The 25,452-nt window shown below is 41.5% G+C and overlaps 1 protein-coding gene across 4 annotated transcripts in view; it reads right to left on the bottom strand.

The window, feature by feature from the left end:
• Positions 1-19,380, bottom strand: part of DPY19L3 (dpy-19 like C-mannosyltransferase 3) — a 67,146-nt gene extending 47,766 nt beyond the window's left edge. For 3 of the 4 annotated variants that reach the window (XM_040633687.1, XM_040633689.1, XM_040633688.1), the window contains exons 1-3: positions 19,184-19,380; positions 17,154-17,295; positions 14,204-14,337 (exon numbers count right to left, since the gene is read on the bottom strand). In XM_040633687.1, coding sequence (XP_040489621.1) covers positions 14,204-14,337; positions 17,154-17,256 — 237 coding nt within the window. In that variant the 5' untranslated portion in view covers positions 17,257-17,295; positions 19,184-19,380. Of the gene's footprint in view, positions 1-14,203; positions 14,338-17,153; positions 17,296-18,437; positions 18,926-19,183 lie in introns of those variants that run through there. The other variant, XM_008689050.2, reaches the window with a different exon arrangement.
• Positions 19,381-25,452: the final 6,072 nt, after the last annotated feature.

Raw genomic sequence — 25,452 nt, 5'->3', positions numbered from 1 at the left:
TACATAATTCACCCATTTAAAGTATACAATTCAATGCCTTTTACTATATTCACAATGTTATTCATGCATCACTAGCATCAATTTTAGGCTATTTCATTACCTCTAAAAAGAAACACCACACCCCTGAGTTGTCACCCTGCAAAGCCCTTACGCTTTCTAGCCCTGGGCAATCACGAAGCTACTTTCTATCTCTTTAGACTGGCTATCGCGGAAATTTCATTTTAATGAAATGATTCAATATGTGCTCCTTTGTGCCTGATTTCTTTCATTTAGCATGTTTTCAAGGCTCCTCTAATGTGGTAGAGCCTGTATTATCAATTCACTGCAGAACTGCCCAATAATATTCCATTATACGGATATGCCACGTTTTTCTTATCCATTCAACCATTAGTGGACGTTAGGGTTGTTTCCTCTTTTTGGCTATTATGAAAAATGCTGCTATGAATATTCATGCACAAGTTTTTATGCAGTGTGTTTTCATTTTTCTCGGGTATTTCCTTAGGAGTAGAATTGCTAAGATCATATGATCACTATGTTTCACTGTCCGAGGGCCTGCTAGGCCCTTTACCAAAATGTCTGCGCCATTTTGCCTTCCCACCAGCAGTGCGGAAGGCTTAAAATGTCTCCACAACTTTGTCAACACTTGCTATTACAGGTCTTCTTATTGTAGCCCTGCTAGTGGATGTGAAGTGTTACCTCATTGTGGTTTTGATTAGAATTTCCCTGACAGGCTAATGACGTTGAGAATCTTTTCATGTGCTTTTTGCCCATTTGTAGACCATCTCTGGAAAAATGTCTATTCAAGTCCTGTGTTCACTAAAAAAATTGAACTGTATTTTTATCATTGAGTTATTATGGTTCTTTGTAGATTCCAGACTCAAACCCCTTACCAGGCATAGGATTTGTAAATATTTTCTCCCATTCTGAATGGTGTCTTTTCGTTTTCTTGACTGTATACTCTGGAGCACAAACCTTTCTAATTTTGAAGTCCAATTTAAGTATTTCTCCTTTAGTCACTTGTGTTTTTGGTGTTGTATCTAGGATGGCTTAGCCTAACCCAAGGCCATGATGACTTATTCATGTTTTCTTCCAGAAGTTTCATACTTACTTTTAGGTCTCTGATCCACTTTGAGTTAACCTGTGTGTATGTACGAGGAAGGGGCCCAATTTCCTTGCTCTAATCATGAATATCCAATTGTCCCCAGGTCATTCATTGCAGACTATTCTTTCTTCATTTAATGGTCTCGGTATCTTTGTTGAAAATCAACTGACCACAAGTGTAAGGGCTTACTTCTGGATTCTCAATTCTATTTCATCTCCCCTTATGCCGGTACTCACTGCCTTGATCACTGTATCCTTATGGTAAGTTTTGAAATCAGGGAGTGTGAGTGCTCCAACTTTGTTCTTTTTCAAAACTGCTTTGGCTATTCTGGGTCCTTTCAGTTTCCATATGAATTTTATTTTATTATTATTTTTTAAAGATTTTGTTTATTTATTTGACACAGAGAGACAGCCAGCGAGAGAGGGAATACAAGCAGGGGCAGTGGGAGAGGAAGAAGCAGGCTCCCAGTGGAGGAGCCTGATGCAGGGCTCGATCCCAGAACGCCGGGATCACACCCTGAGCCGAAGGCAGATGCTTAACGACTGTGCCCCCCAGGCGCCCCCCATATAAATTTTAAGGTCAACTTGTCAATTTCTGCAAAAACTTCCACCTGGGATTGTGAGAGGGACGATGTTGAATCTGTACGCCAACGTGCCATCTTAACAATACTGTCTTCCAATTCATGAACACGATTGAAGTTTTATACTTTTTTTGTTCGATTTATTCCTAAGTACCTTATTCTTTTGTTGCTATTGTAAACGAAATTCTTTTTCTTTTTTTTAAAGATTTTATTTACTTGAGATGAAACTATTTTCTTAATTTCACTTTTGGTTTACTCATTGCTATTATATACAAATACAAGTAGTTTTTGTATGTCAATCTTGTATCCTGCAACCTTGATAAACTATTAGTTTTAATAGTTCTCTATAGAAGATCTATAGAATAGTTCTATACAGAAGAACTATAAAATAGCTCTATATAGATCATGTTATCATAAACAGAGACAGTTGTACTTCTTCCTTTCCAATTTGGAGACCTTCTGTTTCATTTTCTTGCCTAATTTCCCTGACTAGGACCTCTAGTGTATGTTGAATAGAAGCGGCTAGAACAGACATTCTTGTCTTGTTCCTAATCTGAGGGGGAAAGCTTTCAATTTATTACCATTAAATATGATGTTAGCTGTGCGATTTCTGGCAGATACCCTTTAGGAGGCTGAAGTTCTCTTCTATTTCTAGTCTGTTGAGTGTTTGTTATTGTGAAGAGTTGTTGAATTCTACAAATGCTTTTTCTATGTCTTTGAGATAATCATATAGTTTTATCTTTTATTCCAGTGACATAATGGGCTCATCTGGCCTATTCTTAATTTTAAGTTAACATATGTTGCAAGAAAATGATGGACTTTTTTTTTCCAAATGCCTTTACTTATTTATTTTTTGCATCTTTTGAAGTACTAACATAGCAAACAGGTATATTACTAGATTTCCCAACAATTTCCTTTAGTTTCCTGGCATAAAAATGACTTTTTCGTGGTACATTATACTTTTGATATACAACTAGATTCTCTTTATTAGTATTAATTAGAATTTTTGGTTCAATATATGTAAGTGGGATTAGTCTCTGAGCTTTGTTTTTTTTTATATTATCTAGATAATATACAGTTGATTCTCCTTATTCACAGATTTCTGGTTTGCAAATCTGCCAACTAGCTAAAATTTGTAACAAAATTGACAAAATTAATATTTGCTGTGCTTTTGCAGCCATGTGCAGAGCAGTGAAAATGTGAGTTGCCTAACGTGCACGGTTCCCAGCTGTGCCCTGCCTCTTGTTCCAGCTCGCATACAGACACAACGAGAAGATGCATACAGTAAGGGGCCGTGAGTGCAACACAGCGACTGAAGCCCCAGCTCTGGGCCCCAGTGGATGGGGTCTGAATGCAACTCTGGTACCTGTTAGTGGGGCAACCTCAGGCAAGTCCCTTAACAATCTGGAACCTCATTTTCTCTTTTGTAAAATAAAGAAAATAGAAACTACCAGGAAGGGTTTTTAGAATTTAAGACCTATGTGTGACACACACACACACACACACACACACACACACATTTCCCTAGGAGCAATGGTTCAGTATTCTCTAATTCAGTGTTCTCAGTGACTTTTAGAACATAACTGTTGGGAATTAAGGAAAATTGACTGTAGTTATATTCTGATCCTCAGTTTTGGTGTGTTTTATCTGATTTATAAAAATAATTTGGAAGTTTTCTTTCTCTTTGGTGTTCTAGAATGGCTGAAATAGTACTGGAATATTTTGATTCTTTAAGAGTTTGGTAAAATTCTTCCATAAAAATCAACAGGGTCTGCTATTTAGGAGGGTGTAGGATGGGTGGCTTTTTACCACGTTTTCTCTATCATATATGCAGAAATAATTATACTTTCTGGGGTCAGTTTTGGTAATTTATATTCCAGAAAATCATGTTTCATCCATTCATTTAATCTGCACTGAATCAAACAAAATAGACTTTGGCTCTTTCCTATTTCATGGTCTCTACAGTTACTTCTCTGCTACATTTCATGATGTCTGTAATTATTTCTCTGTTATTTCTTACTTTGGATATCTGTACTTCCTACCTCATCCTTATCCTTATTTTTCACTCCCCAAATAACCATTCATTTATTAATTATTTTCCTACTTTCTAGTTGATCAATTTCTTTTACCTTTATCCTTCCTTCTGTTGCTAGATTTTTACTTTCCAACTTCATAAGTGGAATAATTCATTTGTTTATTCATTCTTATTTCATAATATAATACTTAAAGCTACAAGTTCTTCTGAATACTGCTGTAGCTGTATTCCCTAGTCCTGAAATATGGTTTTCATCATTTCCTAGATTTCATTTATAATTTCTATAAATTCATTTTAATTTCCTGTGACCAAAAATATTGGATTTTTTTTCCCAAAAAATTAGGAAATATTTTTATTTTTTATTTATTTTTTATTTTTTTAAAGATTTTATTTATTTATTTGACAGAGATAGACAGCCAGTGAGAGAGGGAACACAGCAGGGGAGGGGGAGAGGAAGAAGCAGGCTCATAGCGGAGGAGCCCGATGTGGGACTCGATCCCGGTACGCCGGGATCACGCCCTGAGCCGAAGGCAGACGCTTTAACGACTGCGCTACCCAGGCGCCCCAGGAAATATTTTTAGATTTCTAAAAGTGACCTTTTTCTTTTTAGTTATCTCCAGTTTTTATTTAAATGAATGAATAAATTAAAAGAGTATAATTTGAGTCTGTGACCATTATGCCCAAAGTCAAGAACAAGCCAAGACTATGCACTATCACATCGTGATAAGGAAATATTGTCTGTAGTTTTGGATCTGAGATTTTCTCTATGGTTTAACATATCAATGTTTTAGTTAATGTTCTGTGGATATTTGAAAAGAACATACATTCTGTCTTTGGATATTTATAGATTAGAGCTCTTATTCATTATTTTCCCTAGGTCTTCTATATTCTCATTTTGACCACTTGCTTTTTTTTATGAACTGAGAAAGAATTAAAACTCAGTATTAGTGTGTTTCTCTATTTCTTCTTGTATTTCCTGTGGTTTTTGCTTTATAAATATTGGTAAGTTATCTGACCCATGGATAGTCCTGTCTGTGGTCGGCATCTTTATCACTGAAAAACTGCCCTTCTTCATTTAACACTTTGTCTGACTTTCTTTCCCCCTTTTGGGGAAATACTTCAGCAAGTCCTTATCCTTCTAAGGAACTCTGTTCTGGGAGAATCTTATGCATATAGTATGTGATTTGGATTTTGCTTTATGATACAGAGTTTTTATCAGGTGACTAAAGCAGACAATTTATACAAAAGTATTTTGACATATTTGTGGTCACACATCTTGTACCACATTTTTTGTTAGTCTTTAGAACAAACCCTTTACTATATGATCTGTGTCTGGGTGTGTGTGTGTATGTCTTTTAATGTCTTTGTTCTAGGAGTTACCTTTATCACTATAACTTTGAAGGATAACTTAATTCTCTATTTCTATGGATAGTATCTGTTGAGTTCCTATAATAAGTAATGATAATCTCATGAAATTTGTACTTCTTCCCTGCCCCATTTTACTTGAAGATATTTTTCATGGAATTTTCTTTTACATACACTATGTATCTGTTTCTTGAGTATTTAAGTAGGCTCCACACCCAGAGTGGAGGCCAACATAGGGCTTGAACTCATGACCCTGAGATCAAGACCTGAGCTGAGATCAAGAGTCAGACATTTAACCACCTGAGCCACCCAGGTGCCCCTTGACTTCTCATTTTGAGATGAAACTTGACTTCTATCTATGAAAAATAAAGAAATGGATTCCTCCACCGTCTTCTACCTTCCCTTTTCTTTCCTCTTCTAACTTATTATTACATTGTTATTCTGTTACTATTTCATAATTATAACATTGCTGGGTGTTACCACATTGTTTACGCCATATATATTTTGTTCTGTAACTATTTAGTGCTAGTTCTACAGTTAAGTATGTTTGCACCGCACTTTCTGATGGTCTTTCTGCAATTGTTTTGCCTTTTCTCTCTCAGCTGGATAGTTTTCCCTCTAACAATTTCTTCAGGTGTTCTTAAAAAAATACATTTCTCAGAATCAAAACAATTCGTATGGTGCTTTATACATGAGGGAATGACCAGATTAAAATAGGGATGCCTGGGTGGCTCAGTCAGTTAAGTGTCTGCCTTCGGCTCAGGTCATGATCCCAGAGTCCTGGAATCGAGCCCTGCATCTGGCTCTTTGCTCAGTGGGAAGCCTGCTTCTCCCTCTGCCTCTGCCTGCTGCTCCCCCTGCTTGTGCACTCTCTCTCTCTGACAAATAAAATCTTTAAAATGAATAAAATAAAATATATGTCACATTCCCTTAAGTGAGTCTTCTGCAGGCATCATTCTGGGTCTTTAAGCATTAAATGTTACCATGGAAAAGACAGAAGCCAGACTGACTTCTCTGATAGGTAAGGTGATCTTTTGTTTGGATGTCCAGGGGTTTCTTACTATTGAAGCCCTGTGATTTATAGAACTATACACTGCTAATGATTTTTCTAGGCCAAGTTTTCCTGGGGCCCATCGTGCCCCATCAATTTGTAGATTCAAGTCACCTTTCATTTTTCAAAAGTTTTCTTGAATCATATCTTTAAACATGATTGTCCCTTGTTTCATTGTTTTGGTTCTCGTCTTTTGGGACAAATCATGCATGTTTGCTATTGTCTTCCTCACCTGTCAGTTTCTCTCTACTATTTTAACTGTACTCATTTCATTTCATTTCGTTTTCCTTTATCGGTGCAACATTTCTCGTTCTGTGCCTGTCGCAGATTCTAATCTGTGTGTTGCTTCCAACATCGTCGTGCTTTCTGTTACGGTTTTACCTTTTAATTCTACTTCTTGCCTAAGTTCTGCCAGCTCATGTTTCATTTCCTTTTGCTATCTTCCTGTATGTCCTTGAAGATGGCCTATACCTTCTTACAGCCCTGCTTTGAATTTATCTTCTATGGTGCCAAATGCGTATTATGTTTGTTTGTTAATGTGACACGTTTGGTTACAATCTTCATGTCTCTGCTATAAATTGTTTCTGGTGACTATTCTTCGTCTTTCATTCGTTCCTATTTTTCTCTTCCTTTTTTTCTTGCAGTTTCATTGTATCGATCCTGTGCTAGTTCCTTTCTGGTTGTGAGCCATTTCTGAACGTGGCAAGTTCTTACTAAACCAGCTATTTGCAGGAAGTTGATGTGGGGGAGAGGTCAGGGCCACCAATCAGGCCAGCAAGAATTTTCCTTGTGATGCAGCGTGGTTTACAAGAGGAGGCTCTTTCGTCTTTTCCTCATTTGAGCCAACCAAGAGTGGCAGCCTCAGAGCTGTTCAACATGCAAGTTTTCTCCCTTTATCCTAGCCTTCTTCAATGCCACTTTTACAAAAATGGCTTCTCCGTGATCACTCCCTTCGGCCTGCCTCGCTTACTTCTCTTTCGTACCGGAGAGTCTCCAGGAAAGCTTCGGTTATTACTGCACACATCTGGCCCATGGTTCTCCACAGCAGACCTCAGTCTCACCCCTCAGGGTACGCCAGCAACCTCGGAGAAGCAGGCTGTGGTGACTTCCTCTAAAATCTGTAGCTCTGAGAGTCCTCTGGCGGTACCTTTCCATGCTCCTCTGAGTTTCCCTGGGTTTGGCGGCCCTCCCTCATACGCTGTGGTTCCAGATCATAGACCTTTCTTAGTTTCATCAAGGATGGAAAATGACTGTTTTTCATTTTCCTTAATTGCTTTGAGGTAATTCTAAAAAGATGAAGGAACTGACATCTCTACACTGCCACTTTAAAACATGAAGTAATAAGCAACTTGAGGGGTTTAACTACACAATTAGGAACAATCTACTCCAAATTGGGGAGCACAGAAATAGAGAAATAACTAAGGGTATAAAAATTTCAAAAATATTAAATTATATAAACAATCATTTACCTAATAATTGTGAAAGTTCGTATAAATGTGAAACTATGTAAGGGAAAAGCATATGATGTAACATCAGGTAAATCTGATCATAAAAAGTATATTGGAGCAGCGTCTGGGTGGCTCAGTCGATGAAGCATCCAACTCCTATTTCGGCTCAGGTCTTGATCTCAGGGTCATGAGTCACAAATATGTAAAATATATACACATACAGGATGAAGAATGGAACAGAAAAATAAAAACTGGTTTCTGTTAAGGGTAATGAATACTGAGTAATGTTTTTTATTTAAAGTTTTTGTTGTCACGGTATAGTTTGTAATAAGTAACACAACACGTGTTTAAAAAATAAAAAGAATCATGCTAAATATATTTTTACTCTAGCATCTACTATACACAAGTCACTAAAAATGCACTGACGAGCTCCCTGCTTGCCAGTACTAACTATATCCTACCCCTGAAGGCAAGCTCCAAAAGCTGTATCCCTCTGCTCTAGTTCCAGCCCAGAGCTTTGAGAGCAGCTGCTGTCCCCATCTCCCCTCTCTCCTGCTTATACCACCTCCCTCACCTGTAGAGGTTAACTTGACTCCAAACAGACCACTGTTATCCAGCACTGATGATGTGCTGGGCACCATAAGAGGAGCACAGCAAGTGAAAGCATTGGCTTTGAACCTTTTTAGTATGTTTTGTTTAAAATAAAGGGCAGCAAAAAGGCATGTTGCATTTAAAGGACAATTCAGAGTTAAAATGTTTGGGCTTTGGAGACAGCCAGATTAAATAAAGTATGTTTAAATTGTACTTAAAATGGTGCTAAGCATATAATAGACATTCAATAAGGAGAAGGAGGGGCACCTGGGGGGCTCAGTTGGTTAAGCGCCTGCTTTTGGCCCAGGTCATGATCTCGGGGTTCTGGGATGGAGCCCCGAGTCTGGCTCCCTGCTCAGCGGGGAGTCTGCTTCTGCCTCTACCCCTTCCCCCTCCCTCCTCATGCTCTGTCTCTGTCTCAAATAAATAAATAAAAATATTTTTTAAAAAAATGAGAAAGGGGACTCGTCTTGCACTGTTGATGGGAATGCAAATGGTGCAGCCCCTCAGGAAAACAGTATGGAGGTTCCTCAAAAGGTTAAGAAGAGAGCTACCCTCCTATCGAGCAATTGCACTATTAGGTATTTACCCAAAGGATACAAAAATACTAATTCAAAGGGATACATGCACCCTGATGTTTACAGCAGCGTTATCAACAATAGTCAAATTAGGGAAAGAGCCCAAGTGTCCACTGACTGATGAATGGGTAAAGAAGATGTCATGTATACATCCAATGGAATATTACTCAGCCAGGAAAATGAATGAAATCTTCGGGCACCTGGGTGGCTCAGTCGGTTAAGCATCTGCCTTCAGCTCAGGTCATGACCCCAGGGTCCTGGAATCGAGCCCAGCATTGGGCTCCCTGCTCCCCAGGGAGTCTGCTTCTCTCTCTCCCTCTCCCTCTGCCCTTCCCCCCAGCTCATGCTCTCTCTCTCACAAATAAATAAAAATAAAATCTTTTCAAAAATAATGAAGTTATAAAAGAAAGAATGAAATCTTGACATTTGCAATGATGTGGATGGAGCTACAGACTATAACGGTAAGCAAAATAAGTCAGTCAGAGAAAGACAAATACCCTATGATTTCAGTCGTATGTGGAATTTAAGAAACAAAACAAATGATCATGGGAGAAAAAGAGGCAAACCAAGAAACAGACTCTTAACTGTAGAGAACAAACTGATGGTTACCAGAGAGGAGGTTGTGGGGGGATGGGTGAAGCAGGTGATGGGGATTAAGGAGGGCACTTATTGTGATAAGCACTGGGTCATGTATAGAAGTGATGAATCACTAAACTGTACACCTGAAAGTAATATCACACCGTATGTTAACTGGAATTTAAATAAAAACTAAAACTAAACTAAACTAAAAAATATGCTAAGAAAGGATAGTATATACACATTTTCTACGACCATTTAAACCAACATCTTCTTCAACTTTCAAGTTGCTCTCTGGTCCAGAGTTCCCACATTCAAATATTAACATTGTTAAGATTAGCAACTGACATTTAAAGTATCATTCTGAATGCATAAACTCAAGGTACGATTTGTCTGTTTTAGAAGCAATGTTTTTACTCTCTGAGTAACTACAACTAATTCAAAGTATTCAGAGAAAATCAAAGTATTTTCATAAAAAACAGCCTAGCAATTTTGGTAAGTTATAACCCACAAGTACAAAAGGAAAACAGATTTACACTTCTCAAATATTCCCATAATCCCCCAACAGGAAAATGGTTTAAATTAAGGAGTAAATTTCTGAAGGCATGAATAAACTCTGAAAATGAGCTCCCTTTGGTTGAGTAATGTCTCTGATCACTAATGGCTATCATTTTCATTGGTTTATTCACAGAAAATGTATACACATTTTAAAATTAAATAAAATGTAAAATTTAGTTCCTCAGTTGCCATAGCCACATTTCAACTGTTTAACAGCTACATTTGGCTAGTGGTTACTGCACTGAACAGTGCCGAGACAGATCATTTCCTTCACTGCGGGAAGTTTCACTGGACAGCACTGGGTTTACATAATCTAAGATGAAAGATAAACCAAATGCCTATGCAGAGGTATTATTAGGTTTGAGAAACAGTTGAAACATCTGAGGATTCCTCTTGTGATACAGAGGGAAAAAAAATTCTGTGCTACAAGCTATTGCTTGAATAAAGAGGGAAAAAACGCCGTAAGACTGAGCTCAATTGTACGTTTCAGGGGACGGGGGTGTTGGTGGAAAGAAACCTGTTAGATTCGAGGATGTTCCTGTTTTATAGCTTCTCGCAGATGGTATCTGAGGCACAGACAGAAACTAGCCTAGGGTCTCTTTCTCACTCTGCACACTCCTCAAACATTCGTGCCCACACATCTACAAGCTGGTAACATGAAAATGTCCGTTTCCAACACAGATGGGCCTCCTGCCTCCAGACCCACGAATCCAGGTCCCTTTACTCCATCTCTCTCCTTGGACTGCTTCAAAAGTGACTCATAACGTATCCAAACAAGGATGTGTCATTTGCTGTCTCGCTGTCCCCTGTAAAGAATTTGGCTGGCCTCTGTCCCCAGTTCCTGGGAGGTAGCCAGTAAATCCTCGAATTTCCCAAGTGAGAACAGTGTCTTTGTTCACGGTGGGTTCCTCAGGACATTTGATAGTTTGTTCTAAAAAGATGACTCAGGATGGGGGCTGACCAAGCCAGAAAGACCAGCCATGTGATTAGAGGGTTGGGGCTTGGAGCCAGCTGACATTGGCCCAACCCTCAGGGAGGAGAGGGGGATTGGAGATTGAATCAACACTGTGTCCAATGATTCAATCACTCATACCTACATAATGAACCTCCAGTAAAAGCTCTGGACACCAGAGCTCAGGTGAGCTTTCTTGGTTGGCAGTACTCAACACATCTCACACATCAATGTGCCAGGAGGACCATGTGCCTAACTCCACAGGGAAAGGACCATGGAAAGCCTGAGTTTGGGACCCTCCCAGATTTTCAACAAGTCTCTGCCTTTGGCTGGTTCTGATTTATATCCTTTTGTCATAATAAAACTGTAATCATTGAGTGTAAGACTCTCCTGAGTTCTGTGAGGCATTCTAGTGAATTACTGAACCCGAGGGGGATAGTGGGTATCCCAAAATTTATAGTCTACCTGTGGTCAGAAGTGAGGTAGCCTGAGGACCCCCAAACTTGTAAGTGGTATCTAAAGTGAGGGCAGTTTTGTGGCAGACTTAACCTGTCAAGGTCAGCTTAACTCTGGGTAGGTGGTGACAGAAGTTCTTGCGCTCCAGCTCTGTTCTCCCACAGGGTTCACTGTCACAGTGAGCAGCACACCCGCCCATCTACTCAGCTGCCAATGGGAGAAAGCAGAGCATCACTAACGACTCCTCCTTCTCAATCACCATCCACACAAATGAATTGCTACATCCTTCCAAGTCCACCTTCTAATAAGCTCTGACTCTGTACGCTTCTCTCCAACAGGATCTGGTCTTTTCTTTTCTGGTCCCAGTCTCCTCTTTGCTCATAAAATTCTGGCCTCATGTGCTTTCTCTCTGATGTTCAACTTGACAAGTTCTGTCCTCCATAAGAGCCTTTTCACTTGCCTAGGAGGCTTTCACAGGCCTTAGCTCGACTGGTTCCTTCCTAGGATTTAAGTGTTGATGTAGGTCTTGTGTTCGAAATGGTCTGCTTTCCCTCCCAATTTCAAGTAGCCTCCCAATAACTATGCCACCACCCTGTCTGGTTTCCACCAGAGTACTTATTTTTTGTTAGTTTCTGGTTTTTTTTCCCCCTCCTCATCAGAATTAAGTTCCGTATCTGATTCAAAGGCTGTATTCTCAGGGCCTAGATCTGTGTCTGGAACAGAAAACACGCATTTACTGACATTCAGATATTACCAAATCCACTGAATTCAATTTTCTTGGTGGTTTCCTCTCACTTCAGTGCTATCCTCCTCAAATCCACACTCCATACTGTAGCCGGAGCCATCTTTCTCAAGCAAGATGATGACACTGCTGTTCCCTCGTGACCTGGCCTCCATTTGCTATCCCAGTACATTCTCTCCCCATCTACGCGCTAGCCAGGCTGAACTACTGCCAAGACCTTGAACGCTCTCAATGTTCTAGCCTCTCGAGGTTCCTATACATGTCCCTTCCCTAGGACATTCATCTTTCGTCCCCAATTTATCTGGTTAACCCTTCTCATCCTGCAGGTCTCCTTAACCATTACTTCCTCCAGAAAATCTTCCCTAATCCTAAAATTGGGTTAGGCTACCCCTGCTCTGTGCCTCCACAATACTCTATCCTGCCGCATCAAGGTACTGACTTTGGACGGGCTGTCACTGTGTGTGTACGCTCCAGAGCGTAAGCTCCCTGAAGGCAGGGGCCTAGTTTTAGCTGCACTACTGCTACGACTGAGCGCACACTACACCTGGACAGTATGCCGGGAAACCTGCTGGCAGACCATAGGTGCTCAATGCTATTTACAGAATTAATGTATCATACTAGAAAATCTGCTGGCAAATTCATTAGTCTTTGTTACTCTTTCCATGTTCCCCACAGTGTTTAAGATGAATGCTCCCACAGAAGAGGTGCTCAATAAATCCTAGATAAAGGTATAATGCCTTCTTTAACCTGGGGAGATTTAAGAGAAAAATCAAGGGTGCTCAGGTTTCTTAATGATGGGGTGTATTTATTTAAGGTTATTAGCAAGGCCACTTAAAACCTGAAAGAGCTAAAATTACAATTTGAAATTAAGTTAGGTGATCTCTTTCAGCATCTTCTCCTCACTACAGAGTTACTGGCATTTAGTTTCAGCTATATGTCCACACAGGGATATTCAGTCTTTATTCAAAATACTTGTGTGGATTAAAAATGACTACATTGTTTAGTTCTAAGAAATCTGTTTATAAGCACTTCATTTTAAAGAGATTAAGGTGAGTAATAAATTTCTTCACAAGAAAAACTACCCACTGTCCCTGAAGGTTAGGAATTATACTTTGTATCATGATAATTTGTATGACGATATATACACTAAACCTATAGAGAATATGACAGGTTTTTAAAATAAACATACCAGAAGTTATTCCTATAAATTAAATTTGTCATTCAAAGTCATCTCCTTTGGAGACTCATTCCAATAATGGAACCAAAGCTCAAAATATTTTGGAAAGCTCTTTGAGAACTGTTTTAGACTCTGCATAGACTTTTTTGAATATTCACATAGATGATAAATATTTGACCTTTGAAAGTGAATTTTACCCTTACCAGCAACTACTCATTAGAAGTCATAGTAAATAAGGTCAAAGATCATAACATTTTGGATCAAAAACAAAGTATATTTAGATGAAAAATACTGGTGATGCTAAGTTTCCTTGCATAGGTGATATACTTGTTCTAAAAACAACGGTAAATTAAAAGGCACCTGGAAATGTTTAAAAAGAGAAGAAAGATAACAAGGAAATTGGGGTTTAAAAAGATACGATCCCTCCTGAGAACATAATGAAAATTATGGCTCTTTTTGTCAGAAAAATAGTGGCTCCCCCGCCCTCTCAGCACTGCATCTATGATGAGAAAGGTATGGACACGCTGAGGTCATCTACGGCTCTACGGTTTAGAGCACTGGCTTTTGGTTTCTTTTCTTTTTTACTGTACCCAACAGGAAAAAAAAATGTATACTGTAACCCAGTTTGTACATACATACAATTAATAGTTCCACAAATAACTCTCAACCCTAGTGTATGTGGTAATACTCTCTCACATCTTATTTTAACTAAGAAAAATGTTACTCATGATTTCCTGTGCCCATTTCACAACGTACAGGTTGAAAAATACTGGTTTACAGTATCTGCTGTGTAACCGGAGCAAGTTAATGAAAATGAAAAAACTCACTGATTACAAACATTCTGATGCAATTTTAAACTAATGAAGTCCTTTTACGCTATAGACAAGCCTTTTAAGAGATTCAATTCTTTATGGCAAAACTGCATTATCTATATGGTTAATTACTGGAGATACTGATGAGTAAATCATACAATGGTCATAGGAACCTCATACCTTAATATTAGAAAACCACAAATCGTTTTCATGTAAAGTGGCCAGGTAGACAGATGTTAGGAGTCCAATGCAAAGGGCAACGGTTCCACCAACCGTAAATGACAGAAGCTTCCATAACTTTCTAGTGGTACAACCTTTCAGAAAAATAAAACAAATAGCTAAGTCAGTAAAGAATGTAGAATTTACTAGTTCTACTTCAGACTATCAGGTATGCTATGTTCCAGCAGCCTGTGACTGCTGAAGCTTCCCCTATTCCCAGCAGACACTGGGGGGCTCCTTTCTGTGATCCTGGAGACCTGTTTTCATACTTTATTACAGTTTTTACCTGACTGTATCTAATCGTTCACTTGTCCATTTTGCCAGACAGCATGAGCTTTTGGAGAACAAGTACGTTAGTATGTAGGGTCTGTGTTTGGCATAGTTTAGTAACTGTAGTTTACCTACGAAGTTCATTAAATGGAGGAGTAAATGGGTTGCGTGTCTAGGATACAAAAAGTCTTTTAGATGGTCTACATATAATTCGTGGTTTATTCATTAAAAGCTACCAAAAAACCTGACAACTTAAAATTCAAAGATCCATAGGGAGAGAAAAATCCATCACAACTCAAGTTAAAGGACCTATAAACTAGGAAAAAATATTTATGGCACATATAAGAAAGTTTAAGTATCCCTGGGGTGCCCGGGTGGCTCAGTTGGTTGAGCGTCTGCCTTTAGCTCGGGTCATGATCCCAGAGTCCTGGGATCGAGTCCCGCGTCAGGCTCCCTGCTCAGGGTAGGAGCCTGTTTTTCCTTTCTCTTTCTGCCATTCCCCCCGCTTGTGCTCTCTGGCTCTCTCTCTCTATCAAATAAATAAATAAAATCTTAAAAAAAAAAAAAGTTTATCCTTAACATGGGATGAACACTTTCAGGATTAAAAATGTGAATATTTCAGTTGGAAACATATTTAAATACATGAGTAGGGAACACACAAAAGAAAAAATGGCCAATAAACTTCATAGACAAAAATATTCAAATTCATTATATTAAAGAAATGCAAATTGGGGCACCTGGGTGGCTCAGTCCGTTGAGCATGTAATCTTTGGCTCAGGTTATAATACTCAGGGTTATGGGACTGAGCCCTGTGTTGGGCTCTATGCTGGCCCTTGAGCCTGCCTGGGATTCTCTCTCTCCCTCTTCTTTTGCCCCTCCCTGGCTTGTGTTCTCTCTCCCTCTCTCTCTAAAAAAAAGAGATCAAATCAAAACAATGGGTTTAATTTTTTAGATGTTGGCCAATTTGATTGCTTAAAGATGCTAACACTGTTTTAATAACAGTACAAAATATGAGTATTTTTTTAAACACTGCTGGTGGAAGAGTAATTTGGTAACTCTCTGGAATGCAACATGGCAATAAGTAGCAAAATGTTACCAAAATGAGCACACCATTTGACCAATAATTCTAAATCCAGGCATATAACCCAAAGAAATAAAAGTTTTAAACAAACATTTTGCCACAAGGATATTCATCATAGTTCTGTTTATATAGGTAAGAGGTTAAAAACCATCTAAATATTCAAAAAGGAATTAAATAAATTATGCTATAGCCACACAATGACTACATTGATAACATTTTTAAATACATTGACTGACTCATGGTATGTTCATAACATAATAAAAGAAATGTAGCAAGTTACAAAACAGCTAGGATCTCAAACCACATATGAATGTTTGCAGTTACATTTAGACAGCAAGATCAAGTTTCATGGGTGATAGTCTAGGATGGATTTGTTTGTGGGAGTATTTTCTTTTTTTTTTCTTTCTTTTTGCTTTTCTTTAGTTTGCAGGTTTTCTTCTGACATGAATAAATACTGCTTCAGTAAAATGAAGAATCCTCAAAATTATGTTTTAATATAAAAAAGCAAACTTGGGGCACCTGGGTGCCTCAGTTGGTTAAGCGTCTGCTTTCAGCTTAGGTCATGATCCCAGAGTCCTGGGATGGAGCCCCAAGTCGGGCTCCCTGCTCAGTGGGGGGGGGAGAGGGGGGCTGCTTCTCCCTCTCCTCCCTGCTCATGCTCTATCTCTCTCTCAAATAAATTTTTAAAAAATCTTTAAAAAATAAGTAAAATAATATACAAAAAAGCAAACTTGAAGTTACATTGTTTAAGTCTTCAGAAAGTACTCTGTCTTGTCCAAAATTGCTAATAGCACAGTTGGATGGCATGACTTCTCAATACAGATTAATTTTATTTTACAAAACTATTCCACCAAGTTACTTTACTGGTTCTGGCTGGTAAGAATTAACATAGCTGCCACTAATGTAAATTCTGTCAGATATCCCAAATGGTTGATAGACATGGAATTTTTCATGCTTACATTTAAAAACCTTGACCATGCTCAGTTAACAAAACAATTTTGGAGTCAGGAAGTCAGTAATTAATATCATTGGGTGTACAGCTTAGCAAGAAATCTTCAGCATTATATAAACAACTTACCAAATTCTGACCTTCTTCCCTCCCCAAACCAAAGGAGAAGATTTCAGGAATTCAAATAAAGAATAAAAAGATGTTTGATTCATTTTTCAATACCTTAATGAAATGAGAAAGTCTTCCAAGGTAGGGCTGTCTAGAGTGAACAGCATACACAACCCAGAAAAATTAGAAACAGACTAAAATCTGAACCGTGGGGGAAAGCATTACTTTGGAAAGTCAAAGATTGGCAAAACCACAACCTACTGAACAGACAGCTGAGAAACAAGGGGTTCTACTCGGAGCTCTTTCACCTTTTATGTGTCATAACTATAAAGCCAGTATTATCAAACTGCAATCAAATCATTTGTTGAACTAAAACATCAGGGTATTAGAACAAGTTTCCTCAACTGTTAGGTCTCACCAAATTCTTATCCTATTGGAGAGTGATATTTTAATATGCAGGAATAAAAGCAATCCCAAATGCTGCTTTAATTTAAATCACCTACCAGATGGCAATTTATTTTCCAACTTCACATTTGCTTCTTGTGCTGCATAATCCTCAGAAACTTCTGTGGTTTTCACTCCTTTTCTTTGCCTGATGGATATCATGGTGTCAAAGACTTACATGCATTGTTCTTCCAACCACTCCTGCAAACGACAGAAAAGTAAATTGCCTGTCCATATGCCTACCCTCTCCCCAGGACACCCTGTGTGACTTGAAGCCTTGTCCCTGGCTTAGCATGCCCTCCTCCCACTTTCCCATCAAATCTTTTTTTTTTTTTAAAGATTTTATTTATTTATTCGACAGAGATAGAGACAGCCAGCGAGAGAGGGAACACAAGCAGGGGGAGTGGGAGAGGAAGAAGCAGGCTCATAGCAAAAGAGCCTGATGTGGGGCTCGATCCCAGATCGCCGGGATCACGCCCTGAGCCGAAGGCAGACGCTTAACCGCTATGCCACCCAGGCGCCCCTTCCCATCAAATCTTAACCAGCCTTCAAAGTTACTGTCAAGACCCAACACAGATATTTACTTAATACATCCTATCAAGAGTTAAGAATACAGGTGGGCATCCCAGACAAGCCCCTGCCCTTCTTGCAAGAAGGTTTCTGTGGTTGCGCCAGCTGCTGCAGTTACCTTGCAACTGGTCACATAATTATGCAGTTTTAGATAATGTTCTATACCACGGGGGGAGGCAATCATTAGTAAATTTGTTGAGAACCTGATTTTGAAGAAGTGAAACACTTTTGTCTCAGGTATCTGAATTTTAATACCGATGTTCTTTAAAAACAATTCACACTGCAAGCTTTAGGAATACGCCTCAGTGGTGATGGCAGCGGGGGTGTGCCAATCAGGGCAGCTGCTATCCCAGGGAGCAAAAGTGGGAGTAAAGGCAGGGTGCAGAAGCCTGGTTTGGAAGCAGCGAGTGGGAGGCGAGGGAGTGGTGGCAGTGAGTAAGCTGGCTACAGTCCCCCGGAACATCTTGCTTCACTCCTCTGAATAATGAACACCGTTTTACTAATTACTATGAAATGTGACCAAGTGCCGGGCACCACTGTTTGGGCAGTTTATTGATTCCTAAAGGTAAACAACTTGCTTTATAGAAAGAACAAACCAAGCAACCAAAATTATATAATTTATTCGTTCATTCATTCATACAAAAAAATAAAATGTGAGACGCAAAAACAGTTAAGTACAAACAATGAAAATGGAGAACCTGTAGCCGCGAGGGAAGAAAAAGGAGTGTAGGCAAAAAGTCATACTGCTGTACATGGGCTCATCCCCCAATTACCTTATTCTAGAATCATGTCCTTTCTAAGGGCTCGGGGAGGAGTTGTAAATATCCCACAGCGGATACACTCTAACAAGTTAGGACAGAAGGGCCACAAATATTTACGTGCCAACTCCGTGTCGGGGACCGTGATAATCGCACGAACTACGAAACAAAAAGTTTCCCCATCAAATGAAAGGGAATGCCATCTTAAACATTGTAAAGAGAGATGAAAGCGACGCTTGTCCTCTACTCCGAAGCTCCAGCACGCACCAAGCGTCCCGGGCGCGGCAGCTTCCCACCGCACCCCAGCCCCGCAGCACCGGGTGTCCCCAGCTGACGCCGAGGGACCGGCGGCGGCCGCCCAAGTTCGGGGACTTGCTCCGGCTGGGCAGAGTCGCGCTGCCGCGGAGACGAGCACTGACCAGGCCCTCACAGCCAGAGCGAGAAGTGGCCCGCGAACGCGGCCCCGCCCTCGGCAAACTTCCTCACTCCCGACCCGCCGCCCCCGGCCCCGCAGTACGCGCGGACGTGCGTGCGCCGCGTCCCCAACCCGGGCGCCCCCAGACGCCCCGGGGCCCGCGCCGCACCCCCCCGACCGCACGGCGGGGCGGCCCGCGGGCTCCCGGTGGTCGCGGCGCATTCGGCGGAACGCCGCGAGGCGGGGCGCAGCCCGCCTGCCCGCCGGACACCCCGCGGCCCGCCGCCGAAGCCTCGCGCCCTTGTGTCCCCTCGCTCCGCCCGCGGCCCGACACGCAGCCACAGACCTGCGGCCTCAGCCGTCCTGGCGCGCGGCTCCGGGCGGGGAAGGAGGCCGGCCGGCCGGGGGGCGCCGAGGGCCGCGGGGGCGGGGCCGCAGAACGGCCCGCAACGCGCCGCGGGGACAGAGAGGACCAGGCAGCGGCCACCGTACAGCGGCGGAGCTTTGCGCGACACCCGAGAAATGGGGAACCGGGGGGCGTCCGCGGCCGCGAGGAAGGGGCGCGCCGGGGAGGCCGGGCCGCCGCAGCCGCACCCATAGGTCCCGGGAGCCGTCCGTCAGCACGAGCCCCCGCCCCTTCCCGGGGCGCCCCGCCCCGTCTCGTGCGGCGCCGGCCGGAAGGAAGCGGTGCATTTCCGCTCGCCGCGCGGGTCCCGCCCCCCCGCGTTCTGCAGCGGTGACCACGGAGCCTGCGGCCCGCCGGCTCGCGGTTCCTCTCAGGCTGCTTTCGGCCCCGCAGACTCACGCGGGCCCCAGGGCAGAGCGAGAGGTGGCGGCTCAGGGGCAGGAGGAGCCCGGCCCCGAGGAAGAGTCGCCTGAGGTCTGGCGGTGGTCCCACTGAGGCCCCCAGGGCTGAGAGTGGGACGCGCCTTGGGGCCGCGGAAATCTCTTGCGCCCAGAGCCGCCCGCCCCCCTTTGCTGGTGTTTGCTGGGGCTCGGTAAGGGCCCGGCGGACCGAAGCAGGCGGACTCCTCGGCCCTTTCCCCGCTTCCCGCATCGCTGGGCCCGGCGCGCCCCCTCCCCGCGTCTCAGCAGTCCCCCAGGCCCCCGTGGCCGCTGGCGTGTGCCTGGAAGGCATTTCCTGACTGCCTGTGAGAGCACCTGGGGATACCTTCGCCTCTCCCAAAACCCCCCTAGTGTTGGGGTCGGGGCGGCGCACTCGTTCCTTAGTCTCGCCTTCAAGGATGTGCTTGTCTTGCTCTCCAAGCTAGAGTGTAAGCCTTTTTTGAGGGCAGGTACTGTGCTTTTACCTGGGTATCTTTCTTGTTAATCACCCTTTGAAGAACGGTGGATGAAGCCTTTTGTCAGCAGATGCTTAAACCACATGTTTAATTCATTTTTCTTAAGGAATGGTCTGGGCTTCTGGGCCCTCCACCTGTGAAAAGACTGTCCATCTGTCTCATTCCAACACGAAATTACTTCATCCTGGAAGCCTTACCTGGTCACCCCTGTTGGGTATTTTCTCCTTCTCCCTGCGTCTGTTGCTATTAAAAACAAGCACACATTCTGTGCAAATGGATTGAGGTATCTGCTGGGTGGCTTTCATAAAAATAAGTGTCAGCTGTCGTTTCAGATGGAATTTGTCACGTCTTGATTGTTGGTGTTTTTGATGTTACGGATTTGAGAGCAGGGATTAGGTGTAATCCATCTCATGTTGAGATGCCTTACATAAAACACATTTGGGTGCTTAATGAATACATATGTGAATTGATTCCTCCTTAAATAGGGGCGCCTGGGTGGCTCAGTTGTTAAGCATCTGCCTTTGGGTCAGGGCATGATCCTGGGGTCCTGGGATCAAGCCCCACATCAGGCTCCTTTGCTGCGAGCCCGCTTCTTCCTCTCCCACTCCCCCTGCTTGTGTTCCTTCTCTCGCTGGCTGTCTCTCTCTCTCTGTCAAATAAATAAAATCTTAAAAAAAAAAAAAAAGATTCCTCCTTAAATAAAAATTTTCCCTTTTTGTATATAGGGTTTTGTCTAAAACTGTCACTCGGGAAGAATGACATCCCCTGAGTAAAGGAAGTAGTACTTATTAGCAGCTGCTTGGTTTAATATCATGAAATGGCTTTACCAGCAAGATGAAGCTTTGAGAATTATAAAAAGTAGGCATCCACTGCTGAGAGTAAGTCTTGAGAATGAATACATCAATTAAGAAGGAGTCCTTCGCTGTGATACAGGAACCATGAGGGTGATGGATAGCGAGGAGTAGGCCCGGCCTTCAGTGAGCGTTGGTCACAGACTGACTACAGTGTGTACAGGGATATTTCTTGTTTGCATTATGTTTTGAGACCCAAATGGATTTCTCTCTGTTGTGGCCAGCAGTAGTTAAGCTGTGGTCCTTTAGAATGGTACAGTTCAAGCTATGGTCTTGGGGGACCTGTGGCCTCACTATCACCGTTGCCAGGGAGATGGTTAGAAATGCGAATTACCAGATGCTGTCCCAGACCTGCTGAATCATTATCTGTAGGGATGGGGCCCAATAATTGTTTCAAGACCTTCTCCATGTGAGTCTGTGCTCGGTAAAGTTAGAGAGCCCGCCCGCCCTACCTTTCTTTTTCTTTTTCCTTTCTTTCTTTTTCTTTCTTTCTTTCTTTCTTTCTTTCTTTCTTTCTTTCTTTCTTTCTCTTTCTTTTTCTTTCTTTTCCTTCTTTCTTTCTCTTCCTTTCTTTTTTCTCTCTTTCTCTTTCTTTCTTCTTTCTTTCTTTCTTTCTTTCTTTCTTTCTTTCTTTCTTTCTTTCTTTCTTTCTTTCTTTCTTTCTTTCTCTTTTTCAGAATCTGTGTTTTCATATAATCCCCAGGTTATTTGTATGTACATCACACTTTGAAAAGCATCACACCAGAGGTCATCAAAGTTGTTCACATCCTTCCCAGAGAAGTATTCTGTCTTGGGACCGAGGGAGAAAGCTCTCCATCTCTATTGTCTTTTTCTTAGCTGATGTACAACGTTTGTTCAGTTTTAAATTGCTTGGCTTAGTAGTATGACAACTGTGAATCACCGTGATCTTCTGTGACAGTAGACTCTCCTGGTGTTCCTCCTGTCTGTTCTACCTTTCTGGCATTCCTTTTCAGTCTTTTGTAAACTCTTTCTTTTAAAAGCAATGATTCTCTGGCTCATGCCACCCAGTTTCCACTGATATCGTAATGGCTCATGAGTTTTTATGCCCAGGCATGGCTCCTGACCTCCAAGTTCCATGTGTCCACTGCCTATTCGACATATCCAAGTGTGCAGCCATCTCCAACTCAACTTGTTAAAAAATAAACTTTCTAATCCCTAAACCTGTTTTTCATCCCCTGTGCCCAGTCACCCAATTGTTCAAGTCAAAACCATAGAAGCTGAATGTGGTTACCCCTATCATGTAATCCATGTATTTAAACACCAAATCCTGTTGGACTTGTCCCTAAATATCTCAGAACTTGCCTGACTTTTCTCCCCTTCTATTGCTACCACCCTAATCCAAGTTACCATTCCTTGTCAGGATCATTTTAATGGCCTCCTAGCTGACGGCCTAACCTCCTTCCCTACACCTTGTCCTTGTCCACTCAGTCCACCCTCCATATAATAACCAGAGTGATCTTACTAAAATAGAACTCTGCCGGTGGCTTTGTGGCTTTACGTAAAAATCAAGCTCCTTAACACAGCTTGGAATTATTGCCATGAATCAGCTTCCATTTACCTCTCCAGCCTTATCTCTACTTCCTATTGGTAAATTTCTTTCATGGTTTTTGCAGGTGTCTCCTTGCACTCTCTTTATCTGACTTCCCTGCTATTCAGCCTTTGAATTTCAGCTTCAGTGATCCTTGCTGCCTGGGGTTTATACCCTCATAGACTCCCCTCATACTGAATTGTAGCTGTTCTGTTGTGATTGCTAGGATACCATTGAAATGACTTTGTGGAGCTTAAGAGATGTCCCAGTTTCAGCCTTAGCCTCTCTTGGATTGCTCACTTCGGGGCCTCCAGCCACCATGTTGTGAGGACACTCAAACAGCCAGTGGAGAAGGCCACCTGGGCAGCAGCTGGCCTCTGGCCAGCAACGAGCGGCATCTTGGAGGAGGGTCTGCCAGCTCCAGGTCAGCCTTCAGATGACTGCAGCCTTACGAGAGATCCTGAGCCAGAAATGCCCATCTGTGCCACTCCCGAATATCTGACACAGAAACAATAAGGATAATAAATGTGTATTGTGGTTTTGAGTTTGGGGGTAATTTTGTTACACAATGATAGGTGATCAATCCATTAATATTCCTCTACGTGGATGGATCATAGTTTTATTTAACTATTCCCCTCTGGTTGGACACTTAGTTGTTCTAGCTTTATCCTATTACAAGCAATGCTGTAGAGAATATCCTTATATTTAGGTAATTCTTCAGGACGTATTTCAGGAAATGGAATTGCTAGAAGTCATATTTTAAATGATGATAAACACTGGCAAACGACATTCCAAAAAGGTTAACGATTCTATTACTCTACACTTCCACCGAAGTGTATTACAGTGCTAATTTCTTCACGCCCTGCCAACAATGGATATTTTTAAGCTTTGCCAATCTTATGTGACAAATGGGAGAGTACTTTAAATGCTACGTGTGAGGTGGAGACAGGTGTCAGGGGCTTATTGGCTGTTGTGTTTCTTTTTCGAGGATTTGTCTTTTTGTGTTCTTTGACCAGTCATTGATTTAATGTTGATACAAAGGGATTATTCACAGATATGGATATCAGCCTTTAATTTTATACCCTGCAGATGTTTCCTCATTCTTGAATGCCTCGTCAGGTGTCTCGATGTGTAGCAATTTTCCGTTTTTATGTTGTCAAATCTATCACCTTTCCTTTATAGCTTCTGGGTTTTTCCATCATGCTTAGGAAAACGTTCCCACTGCAAGATTGTTAAATATTAAAAATACTTCCTTCTAGTTTTAAAAAATATGGCATCTTTTTAATATGGGACGAGATGGGGATCTGACATAATTTCTTTCCAGCTGGTTGGTCGGCTGTTTCACCATTATTTCCTGTTGCTTTGAATTACCTGTATCACATCTAATCCCTGAATGTCTATGGCCTATTTGTTAACTCACTACTATGTTTAAATGACTTAAAAAAGGAACTCTATTCAACAGTTCCACATATTGGTAATTACTGTTTCTTTATAGAAAGTTTTGATACTTGTGAGAACAAGTGCCCCTTTATTATACTTCTTTTAAACATGTCTTGGCAAGTTTTACATATTTACTTGCTCAGATGAACTTTATAATCATTTACCAGTTTTTTCTTTTTCTTTTTTTTTTCTTTTTGCTTGTTCATTTTTGTTTTTTCCTTCCAAATTTTTATTTAAATTCTAGTTAACATATAGTGTAATATTGGTTTCAGTAGTAGAACTGAGTGATTCATCATGTATATTCAACACCCCGTGCTCATGATAAGTATCCTCCTTGATACCCATCACCTACTTAGCCCATCCCCCCAGCCACCTCCCCTCCAGCAGCCCTCAGTTTGTTCTCTATAGTTAAGAGTCTGTTTTCTGGTTTGTCTCTGTCTTTATTTCTATCCTCTATGTTCATCTGTTTTGTTTTTTAAATTCCACATATGAGTGAAACCATATGGTATTTGTCTTTCTCCGACTTATTTCACTTAGCATAATACTGTCTAGCTCCATCCACATTGTTGCAAATGGCAAGATTTCATTTTTTTTGATGGCTGAGTAATATTCTATTGTACATATGTACTGCATCTTCTTTATCGATTCATCAGTCGATGGACTCTTGGGCTCTTCCCATAGTTTGGCTATTGTTGTTGCTGCTATAAACATCAGGGTGTATGTACCTCTTTGAATCTGTATTTTTGTATTCTTTGGGTAAATACCTAGTAGTGAAATTGCTGGAGCATAGGGTAGTTCTACTTTTAACTTTCTGAGGAACCTCCATACTGTTTTCCAGAGTGGCTACACCAGTTTGCATTCCCACCAACATGTAAGATGGTTCCCCTTTCTCCACATCCTTGCCAACACCTGTCGCTTCCTGTGTTGCTGATTTTAGCCATTCTGACAGCTGTGAGGTGGTATCCTATCGTGGTTTTGATTTGTATTTCCCCGATGATGAGTGATGTTGAGCATCTTTTCATGTGCCTGATGGCCATCTGTAGGTCTTCTCTGGGAAAATGTCTGTTCATGTCTTCTGCCCATTTCTTAACTGGATTATTAGTTTTTCTTTCTTTTCTTAAATTTTTTTCAAGATTTTATTTACTTATTTGTCAGAGAGAGAGAGAGACAGCAAGCAAGCACAAGCAGGGGAGCAGCAGGCAGAGGGAGAAGCAGGCTCCCCGCCAAGTAAGGAACCCGATGTGGGACTCGATCCTAGGACCCTGGGATCATGGCCTGATCCAAAGGCAGATGCATAACCAACTGAGCCACCCAGGTGTCCCTGGATTATTTGTTTTTTGGGTGTTGAGTTTGATAAGTTCTTCATGGATTTTGGGAGTATCCAAGTCAGATACTGGAAGTACCCCTTATCAGATATGTCATTTGCTAGGCTTCCTTTTAGTTTTGTTGATTGTTTCCTTTGCTGTGCAGAAGC

Source organism: Ursus maritimus, unplaced genomic scaffold, assembly GCF_017311325.1.
Source record: "Ursus maritimus isolate PB19 unplaced genomic scaffold, ASM1731132v1 scaffold_19, whole genome shotgun sequence".
In the NCBI taxonomy this organism is placed as follows: domain Eukaryota; kingdom Metazoa; phylum Chordata; class Mammalia; order Carnivora; family Ursidae; genus Ursus; species Ursus maritimus.
Note: the sequence above shows the minus strand (reverse complement) of the source record. Positions and strands in the feature narration are given on the sequence as shown.